This window comes from Henckelia pumila, chromosome 2 (assembly GCF_033568475.1).
Source record: "Henckelia pumila isolate YLH828 chromosome 2, ASM3356847v2, whole genome shotgun sequence".
Classification (NCBI taxonomy): Eukaryota; Viridiplantae; Streptophyta; class Magnoliopsida; order Lamiales; family Gesneriaceae; genus Henckelia; species Henckelia pumila.
The window spans coordinates 24,103,084-24,113,806 of NC_133121.1; the positions used below are offsets into that span (position 1 = coordinate 24,103,084).

General features: G+C 36.5%; 1 protein-coding gene across 1 annotated transcript; it reads right to left on the reverse strand.

The window, feature by feature from the left end:
* Positions 1-1,335: 1,335 nt before the first annotated feature.
* LOC140877388 (casein kinase 1-like protein 11) lies at positions 1,336-6,439 on the reverse strand. Its single transcript, XM_073280920.1, has 10 exons — positions 6,209-6,439; positions 3,790-3,860; positions 3,225-3,286; positions 3,055-3,118; positions 2,870-2,954; positions 2,518-2,644; positions 2,371-2,444; positions 2,233-2,290; positions 1,529-1,662; positions 1,336-1,380 (listed from the first exon to the last, which is right to left on the reverse strand). The coding sequence occupies exons 1-10, from the start codon at positions 6,437-6,439 to the stop codon at positions 1,336-1,338; spliced, it is 951 nt and encodes a 316-aa protein (XP_073137021.1).
* Between the last annotated feature and the right edge of the window lie 4,284 nt (positions 6,440-10,723).

Below are 10,723 nucleotides of genomic sequence, written 5' to 3' on the forward strand. Positions count from 1 at the left end.
CTGTATTAAGTTTAATGCATGCTATTAGTTGCCAGTTAGTAGGTGATACCATGCAGGGTCACTACAAGAGCAATCTCCAAGATCATCTTTACTGCATTTATGTTTTTTAAAAAAACTGGTTAGAAAATGATGTACAATCACGAACCTAAATAAAACATATTTCAATTAACTAAAAGAGGATATAAAATATAAAAGACAAGTATATGTGGGCAAAAGAAACATTACTTAAACATTCAGTTTCCGGTTATTAATAAAAAAATTTGGGAAAGAGCAGACCTCAAATCCATAACACTTAATTTATATAGAATCGAAAAAAGATCAAGCATTGATATTTATACGTTTGATATGAAAAAATTACCTATTAATTCAGAAGATGCCATTCTGATGTAAATATCATGTCCATATGCTGGAATTTTTTGAAAGTAACATAACTCTAGCTGAGCTTGAAAGACAAAAAGAAATAACTCACAATTCAAACACAAAAATCGGGGAACAAAGGTTCCTCAACAAAAAACATGATCGAAAGCCTAGAAATCGAAATCAAACACAGGAAAAACAAAACAGAGAGAAATGGGAAAAAAATCCCAAACCTTGGTAGTGAGCTGCTTCCGAGGAGCCTCCCCACAGGTGGACTTACGCGATGTTTGCCAAAACCTTCCACCAAAATCGAAGCTGATAAGATCTCACTTCCAGCAGCCTGCTATAGTCTCCAGAAAGGGGTGGAATGAGCTGAAAACATGCTTACAGTATACAAGAATGGAAGCTAAATCAGGTTGGAATCCGAACAGCCATTTTCCGTGGCGATGGTGCGGCCGACAATTTGAAAACTTATCTGGAACGAACTGAAAGAAAGAGATCGAGCTTCGAGCATCAAAATTCAAGGATAAAATTCATGTATTCGATCTCCTCGTCTAACATGGATGCTTTATCTAACTACATAACAAGACATCAACATTTTATCAAACTTTCAGATACCATATAAATATGTTTTTTTGTGTCACAGATTCATATATAACAAAAAGAAAATGCCTTATTGGAATGAGGGATGAGCTCTTGCAATGCCCTCATCTTCTCGTTGATCCTATCCCTCCGTCTCTGCGAATGAAACAGGAAAAGATCAGAGGGATCGGTGTGAAGCAGTACATAAAAATAACATGAATTGAAACACAAGAATCCGACCCTTTTGGATAAGTTGTGCACTTCAGCTACACGGCTCTTACGATTCGTTCCAGTTTTTTGGAATGTCTTATTCCCTAAAGCTGACTTTAATTTAGTAGCCTGCATCATAGGTTTTTAAATTTCAGCAGTATTTCATTGAACAAAAGATACATAAAACTAAGAGCCATTTCGCAAACTACGGACTTTTTCTGAGTCGGGTTGCTACAGAAAATGAAAAAAAGGTTCAAAATATCAAATGGAGCAACAATTTATAGCATATTAACCATCTGCTACAAATATCAAGAAGCAGAAGCAGTTCTCTCAAATCTTGATGATCGATTCTTAATGGGAAGGGGTAAAGAGCAAATACCACATCCTTGGATGAAGGCACATTTTCTGACGTTCTGTTTCTTGAATGTTCACCATGTCGTCCGGACCCTGAAACATTTCTTCTAGAGAAAGCTTCGACCGCGCCTGATAATCTATCTCGAATATCTTGCCCAACTGAACAAAACATAAAAATATCGACCAAGCTCTAATTCAACAATTAAAAATTTAATATGGTTTAATGATTCATCATATATATTTAAGTTGCTTCGCCTTAGCACTCGATGCGTGCATATACATTAAATATTTTGGCATTAAGAAGTTGTGTAAAAAGATTATTTCAAAATGATTTTTTTTTAAAATAGCTTTTGATAATAATTTTTATGTTATGGATTATGTGATCATTTAAAATTTTTTAAAAACATTGATAAAGAAATACTTTATTAGGATATGATAATTATTTATTAGATACAAATTTATTAAGATAGTTTAAACTATGAGATAAAGTAAGGAGAAATTAGAGAAAAAAATTTGAAGAAGTTGGAAAGAGGTACGAAAATCACTAATAAGCCCCACAAGTTACATAACAGATATTATGCAGGGTCGAAATTGTAAAGAAACTTTAGTGTCGTAATGACACATCAAATTGGTTAGTATATTAATATAGTAAAGATAAAGATATATGTGAAAAAAAATATATCAAGAAATTTACATGCATGTGAGCTCATTTTGGTGAAAGTGAGATACCTGAAGTTCTTACTAGTCTTTCACTAGACGTTCCAGCAACTGCATTGCCAGTGGGATTCTGCAGGAAGATTACACAATTTACTAAAATTATTACAATAAAAAAAGGTACAACGAGCTTAAAAATAATCAAGCACTCACTCTTGCTCTGGAACTGACACCAATTTGAGGATATTTCAAGACGGTCCAATCAAATAAATAGTCGAATTGGTAACCTACACAAAAATTGCTAACTGTAATTGCTAAAAATTGGAAATCCTAAACAAATGACAGTTAAACTTTCAGTACCTTCACGAATAAATAAGTCCCGGAAGAGCCTTTTCAAGTAAGAATAATCCGGTTTGTCTTCAAATCTTAACGATCGACAATAATGAAAATATGATATGAATTCTGATGGATATGATTTGCACAACACCTGTAGCAATTGCAAATCGATTGACCTTGCAACAACTCTTATAATGAAGAAAACCAAAGAATCCAGGAGGGACACTGGCCAAAATGATATAATCAGGTAACAGGTTATGCAAATAAAACTAGCAAGGTTTCTGCTGTTTTCAAGTCAAATCTTAACCCTAGAACATATGTTTCAAACATGACACCACCATGGAAAAGAATACAAATTATACATAAATTTTTTAACTTCTATAGGAGTCAACATTTTCTTTTCACTAATCTTGTCGTATTTCTGCTTTTTGGTGCCAGCTTTGAGTCCCTGCCAGGGAAGACTAGAAAACATTTCCTAGTGAGTACATGATAAAAAGATTTGTGATCATGTCAGAGATATATAAAATTATACATGGCCAAAATCCCACGTGTTCAACCGACCTTCCTCTAAGAAAATACATTAGGACATAACCAAGGGATTCCAAATCATATCTTCGGCTTTGTTCTGCAATCATAATTAAATCAGAAACAGATAAAGGAAAATAAATCGTATCAGCCGCTAAGAAAACCTACTTTCTGGATAGGGAACACTCATATGATGCATCACTTACCAACACCAAGATGTGTATTGACACTAGCATAGCGAGTAGTGCGAGTTAGGTTCTTGTTTTCCCTGAAATAAGAGGTGAAGAAATTCATCAATTATTATATCCAAGTTAGCTAAATTGCAAGAAACTCTCAGATGAACATGACCACATTATAAGAGCAAACCATCACCGACTGACATAGTTAACACTCATGAAACTCCATGGGATCTGAAAAATTCATAGACCCACCAAGGAAGTAGTCTAATGGCTACAAAGAAGTGTGTTCAACTCATGCTTTTGTCACATCTCGAGTATGATGGAACCATTGCATGAAAGTGAATGATGTTAAACTATCCTTGTAAGCCTTAAAACCAAAAACATAGTGGAATTATCAGACTAGGCACCAATGCACCATTTAGGTCTTAAAAAGTTCAGAATCTACTCTCAGTCAGAGTCGTCGAATAAACAAAGGGTTAATTGACAATCAACAACACTTGATAGCTTGACAAAAATCGACGTAAGATATCACAAATTATGAAAAAGAAAATCGATGAATATTTTCCATATTCAAAATACATTGGAAAAGCACCTGTAGGGTATGTTCTTATGGGTCCGTAGATCCCTATATTTTTTGGCAAGACAAAAATCAATGATGTAGACCTGTAACAATTACCTCAAGCATCAATAAAAATGATATCAACACCATGCCAAAAGCAATGAGGTGAACACATCAATTGTACTGCATCATTAGTATTTAACATCCACAAAAGCAAAAGTCAAGATAGCCACTAGTTTGGAATGACAGGAAATACATTTTCTTGTCAATTATTCAAAGAATAAACTAAACACAAAAATCCTAGCAACGAAACCAAATGCAATAGCTCTTATAGCTTCACACGGAATGTATTGTAGAAATTACACCTCAAATTAAAACTGAAATTGATCCATTGCAGCAGTTAAGAGTATATTTAATGTTCTTTATCCATCATTCATTGTTGTGTGTGGAAAATGGTCAATTATATCCATTTTTTTAACAATTCTGATGTTCCATATCCAAAGGGAAACAGATGGAGCAGCAGAACTACCTCAAACAACAAAATGAGTGTATGAGAGGACACGGGTTTGTATATTCAAAAAATCACAAAATTCAGAAAAACCAGAAACAAATCACTAAAAGCGTTCACTAATATATGAAACTCACTCTGTATTTGCCGCAACTATCAAAGCAATAACACCTGAAGAATGAATAACAACAACTCGCACAAGTATGGTCTAACAGGGGCGACAACTTTGAAGCTTCAGGTCACGATTTCTTGCTAGATTGGCATCAAAACGAAGCTTATGATGAGCTCTAACCGAATTCTAGCTCCAATAACAGATTTCTGATGCCATGGCAGCGAATTGAAGACAAGAAATGGGTGGCTAGGGTTGGGTCATGGTGGAATCGTGAGAGCACGAGAGAGAATGATTTTTCTTATCTTATGATGGGCTTCTCGAAGCTCACTTGAAAAATTGTCTGATGAATCGAGCAAGACAGCAGATTTTGATTTGAAAGAGAGAAAAAAGAGAGAGGGATCGAAGAAGGTGATCGAGAAGAAGTTTGGGGATTTTGGGTATATTTTCTCACGTAAAGGCAGGTGCAATAATATTTATTTTAAGTTTTTATTTTAAATAAAAATAATAGCTCTTCTACAACACTTTTTAAAAAGTGTTGTCATATATAGGGAAAAAAACGCTCATAGACAACAATTTTAAAAGCGTTGTCTTTGACCTAAAAAAAATGCTAATAAACAACGCTTTTTTAAAAAACGTTGTCTTTGATGAATAAAAATTATATAACGACAACGCTTTTCACTAAAAGAGTTATCTTTTGAAAAAAGACAACACTTTTCACAAAAAGCGTTGTCTTTTAAGTGTTGTGTTTGTGCATTTTTGTTGTAGTGTCTACTTCTTTTCTCTTTAGCGCTTCAATCTTTTCTTCTTTATTTTCTTTTCTTTTCTCTTCTCTTTTCTTGACCTCAAAACTCCTTTAATTTCCATTTTTCCTACAAATAAAACCCGGAGAATGAAATGCACATGAATGCAATAAAACACATAAAAACACACAAAACAATATGAATGCACACAAAATAGACATAAAAATATCACGAAATAATGCATACAAAATGCACTTATCAATCCACATAGCCTTTGAGTGTAAAATCTGATCCTCCAAAACATAATGCAGCATCCGAGGTACCCTTAATCTATCTAAGGATCCTCTTAACCGTGCTACAATGCTCTTGTCCAAGATTCTCCATATACCGACCCACTGCTCCCACTGCTTGTGCAATGTCTGGCCTTGTACAAATTATGGCGAACATCAAACTCCCCACTGCTGATGCATACGGTACTCGAGACATCTCCATCCTCTCTGCTTCACTGCTAGGACATATCTCAGAGGATAACTTGAAGTTAATATGAAGAGGGGTTGAAATTGGCTTACTATCTTGCATGTTAAAGCGCTGCAAGACTTTCTTCAAATAATTTTTCTGGGAAAGCCAAATCTTCCTATTACATCTGTCTTGGTGAAATTGCATCCCTAGAATCTTGTTTGCTAGTCCCAAGTCCTTCATATCAAATTCCCTAGCCAACTGTGCCTCCAATTCGCGGACCCGATCTTTGTTGGGGCCTGCTACCAACATGTCATCCACATACAACAGCAAAATGATAGAACCATCATTACCAGACCTCTTGAAATACGTAAAAGGTTATGCATTGAGTCTATTGTACCCAAGGATCATGATATAGAAATCAAATCTCTTGTACCAACACCTCGGCGCTTGTTTGAGACCGTACAGAGATTTGTTCAACCTGCAAACCAAGTTCTCTTTGCCCTTTTCTGCAAAACCTTCTGGCCGGAGCATATAGATTTCTTCTTCAAGATTACCATGAATAAATGCAGTTTTCACATCTAGCTGTTCTAGATGTAGGTAAAACATCGCACACAATGCCAATACTACTCTGACTGTTGAAAGTCGAACCAAAGGATAAAATATCTCGTTGAAGTCAATGCCTTCTTTCTGAGCATACCCTTTGACAACCAATCTTGCATGATACCGCTCCACTTGGTTATTGCCATCACGCTTGATCTTATAGACACATCTGTTACCCATAGCTTTCCTCTCTTGTGGTAGTGTAACAATATCCCAAGTTTTGTTTCTGTTCAATGCTACCAATTCTTCTTGAATCGCTGTCATCCACAAGGATACATCCGAGCTTTGAGTAGCCTCATGGAAACTTCATGGCTCACCATCCTCTGTTAATAGACAATATGCAATGTTTCTTCCAGTTACATAATCTGAAAGCCAACCTGGTGGTCTTCTCTCTTGAGTTGACCGCTTTGCTTTGGAAACTTTTGACTCAACTAGTTATTGTTCCTCGTGCTCTGGTATTACTTCACAAGAAACTTGATCTTCGCCTGTCTTATTTTCCATCGAAACTGTATTAGTTTCTAAATTTAGTGTGCCTTTGTCTCCCTTCACTTTATCTTCCTCAAAGATAACATCTCTGCTGATGATAAGCTTGTGGATAGTAGGATCCCACAAGCGAAACCCCTTTACTCCATCAGCATAGCCCAAGAAGATACACTTTTTGGATTTGGAATCCAACTTTGATCTTTCTTGATAATTGTACAAAACGTACACAGGACTTCCAAATGTATGTAACCGAGAATAATCAGATGGCTTGCCAGTCCACATCTCCATCGGAGTCTTCAAATCAATCGCCACTGAAGAGGAGCGATTGATGATGTAAGAATCGGTTGTGACTGCTTCTGCCCAAAATGACTTGGCTAGTCCCGCAGTACTCAACATGGGCCTTGTTCTGTCCAACAAAGTTATGTGCATCCGCTCTGCCACTCCATTCTCATGAGGTGTGTAAGCCGTTGTGAACTGCCTTTTGATGCCCTCATGCCGACAAAATGCATCAAATTCATCACTGGTATATTTTCCTCAATTTTTCGTCCTCAAACACTTGATTTTCTTGTCAGAATCAAGTTCAACCCGCGCTTTAAAAAATTTGAAGACTTAAAAAACATCTGAATTCTTCTTGATTGGATACACCCAACATCTCCTAGAGAAATCATCAATAAACGAGACAAAATATCTCGCTCCTCCTAGGGATACCACCGGTGCTTGCCAAACATCATAATGAATCAGCTCCATTATGCCTTTTCTTTTGGCAGTAGATGTGCCAAACTTTAATCTGTGTTGTTTACTAGTAACACAATGCTCACAAAAGGGTAGAGTCACTTTTGTAGCCCCGACAACAGCTTCCGTTCTGAGAGAATCTTCATTTCTCGTTCTGACATATGCCCGAGCTTTATATGCCACAACACTGTTGATTCTTCTCCCGAACCAATTGATGCAACAACTAGTTCCGCCTCTTTGTATTTTTCTCCAAAAAGTACATACATATTTGCAGCAACCTTTTTCACAATCTTCATGATCCCATTCTCAACACGGGTTTTGCACCAAATATCATCCAACTTCCCCAAAAACAAAAGATTATTTGTCAAGCCCTTCATATGTCGTACCTCCTATATGGTACGAACTGTGCCATCAAACATTTTAATTTTGATGGTACCAACCCCAGCGATTTCCAAGGCATGATCATTTCCCATGAATACAGATCCTCTTGAGACTGGTTCATATTGATCGAACAATTCTCTCCTTGGCGTCATGTGTCACATCTCTCCTGAATCCATAATCCATGCATCACATAATCTGTGTCTACCTTCCACAACTGTTGCTGCTTTGTTGAATAATGTTTCACCACCGCCTGAAGTACTGGCCACATTTCCTTGAGATCCCTTTTGATGCTCTTCATACACTCTCTCTTGAAGTGCCCTTTACTGTCACATTTAAAACAGTAAATATTTTTCTTCTTACTTCTGGACTTTGATCTACCATATCTGTGTCTCCCACTGGAGTCACGCTCCGTCAACCTTCCTTTGATCATCGGTAAAGCCTCTGCTTGCTTCGAAGTTTCCAACCTATCTTCCTTGTTCCTTAGATGACTCTTTTCTCCAAGAACCGCAATTAAGACGTCGTCAAAATTTAAATTATCCGAAAGAACATTGTTGGTAATGTTGATGATGAGCTGATCGTATGAATCTGGTAGACTCTAAAGTAGAAGCTCCGCACGTTCTTTTTCCTCTATTTTATGCCCCATAGAGGTGAGCCGAGAAAATAGAGTATTCAATGTGTTGATATGGTCGATCATCGATGAGGATTCTGCCATACAAAGGGTATAAAGATTTTTCTTTAGAAAAATTTTATTGTGCAGTGACTTGACTTCGTACAGTTTTGCCAGAGTATCCCAAATAACTTTTTCACTTTTTATTTCGGAGATACTTGACAATACTTCATCCGCTATAGCCAAATGAAAATTGGCAACAACATTGTGATTCATCTCATTCCACTTTGATCATCTGTGATTTCCACCGGTCTATCTCCAATAGCTGCCAAGCAACGCTCTTTTGTTAGAATTGCTTGCACTTTCAATTTCCACAGCAAAAAATTGCTCATATTGAACTTTTCTATCTCATACTTTGCCGTCATCCTGAATGCAATAATCCTGCCTTATAAAATCTCAAAAAATCTTTTCTGATGTGGAAGATCAGTCACAGCTGCAACCACAGAGCATACTCAAAATTTTAAGAAATTTTATGCCAAGGCTTTGATACCACTTGTTGGTCCCAGGTGCGGCATTTCGAGATAAAAATGTTGAAATTGAAGAATAAAATAGACACCAAGATTTACGTGAAAAACTTCCAAAAATATTTAGGGTAAAAACCACGGGCAAGACGAAAAGATTCCATTATAATATTTAGATAATTAGAACCTCTCTCTGTGTTTTCAAAGAGACATTCACTCTCTTAATACAGGAGAAAACCTATCTCACAAATATATATAGAAATACACTCAAAATTATTGAATGTTTCAAACTGATAAAATAAATGAAGATGGGATGATTTATTCTGTTGGAGAGGAACTCTATTTATAGAGCTCCCTCTGCTCGTAAACATTGAAAAAAATTTCTCAATAAAAATTTTCTTCAATATTTGCGGTACATTTGGCTTCATCACCTGCCACCTTGTCCACATGCATTATTAATCTGCCAACATACCCCATTTTGAAAAGTCAAACCGACATGAACGAGTCTTTTGGTTTTCCAATGTTAATTCCAAATTGAAATTTAGTCTAAATCTGAGAAGATTAATCAACATTTAACTCTAAAAAATATTGAAATGTGCTCATATTAACTCTATTACGAATATTATAAACCAGATTCAAATTATAGTTCAAATTTCAAATTTAAAAAATAAGATACCTTCTGGAGATTATAAAGCAGATTCAAATTATTTAAAATTTAAATAACATCTCAAAATTGGTCACCTGATTCAAAATTTACTTCGTTTACAACACTTTATTAAATTAAAGTTATTTTCGTGTCTATATATACAAATATAAATTTGCATAATAGATGCACACAATACACAACAGTGAGATATTAGTCACCAGATTCCAAATACTCTGCCAAAATACACAACCGTGATCAGCTACACAACTTGCAGATAGTTATTTCATACACAAATGGCTCCTTTATTGAGCAATGTCCGTGAAGTTTAACGTCAACATGGCAGTGGGCGTTAAAACTGCAACTCTTCATGGTTCAATTGAGACATTAGCCACATACAAACATATTGTGTATCATGGCTTTGGATATGCTCAAGTCTCCTCCATACATAATTATTTTTCCACAATTGACGCACCTGGGGAAAAAGAATATAACATGGAACGTGGGCATCTTCCGGCGACCGACAAATGATGTTTACCCAAATTAATCTCCATCGAAATGATGTAGTGGAAAACACGCCACACAAATATATGAATCTTGGGTGGGGTATACAACGACCAGACGAATATCCACCAGTTCTTCACCATAGAATTGTCTGACTGGTTTGTAGGAGGGTTTTGGAAGCCTAGGCCCACTCGATATCCACTCTTCACTGAATAATTTCCTTTTGGGTCATATTTCCGGGATCTTGTGTTACTCGTATTAGTAGTCGATAGTGTAATACGGAGGATTTCGTGTGCTATATAGGGCGAGCAACAACCTTGAATAAGGTGCTCGTTCCATTGATGGTTGTTGATCCACGATCTCACTTTGGCAAATTCATAGGCTTGAACGCCATGAGATATAGGATTGGACCGCAGTGGCAGTACCCACTTATCCTTGAGAATATTCACTGACTTGCCATTAGTAATTCTCCAGTAAGGTCCAATCTCCAAAAGGTCTCTACTCCACAACATAGACCTCCAGATATAGGACGGGCTGCTACCCAGAGAAGCATTCATAATACCCGTGCATGTGCATAAAGTACCATGCTTTGAGGACCTTCCCAACCAGAGAATTAGGGCTCCGTATTACACGGCACACTTGTTTTTCCAGCAGGGCTTTATTGAAGATGTCAAGTT

Coding starts and splice junctions, on each gene's coding strand:
- LOC140877388 (XM_073280920.1), bottom strand. CDS start 6,439: ATGACAGCGATTCAAGAAGAATTGGTAGCATTGAACAGAAACAAAACT. Junction 3,119..3,224: donor CAATACACATCTTGGTGTTG/GTAAGTGATGCA, acceptor TTATGATTGCAG/AACAAAGCCGAAGATATGAT. Junction 1,663..2,232: donor AAGACTAGTAAGAACTTCAG/GTATCTCACTTT, acceptor TGTTTTGTTCAG/TTGGGCAAGATATTCGAGAT.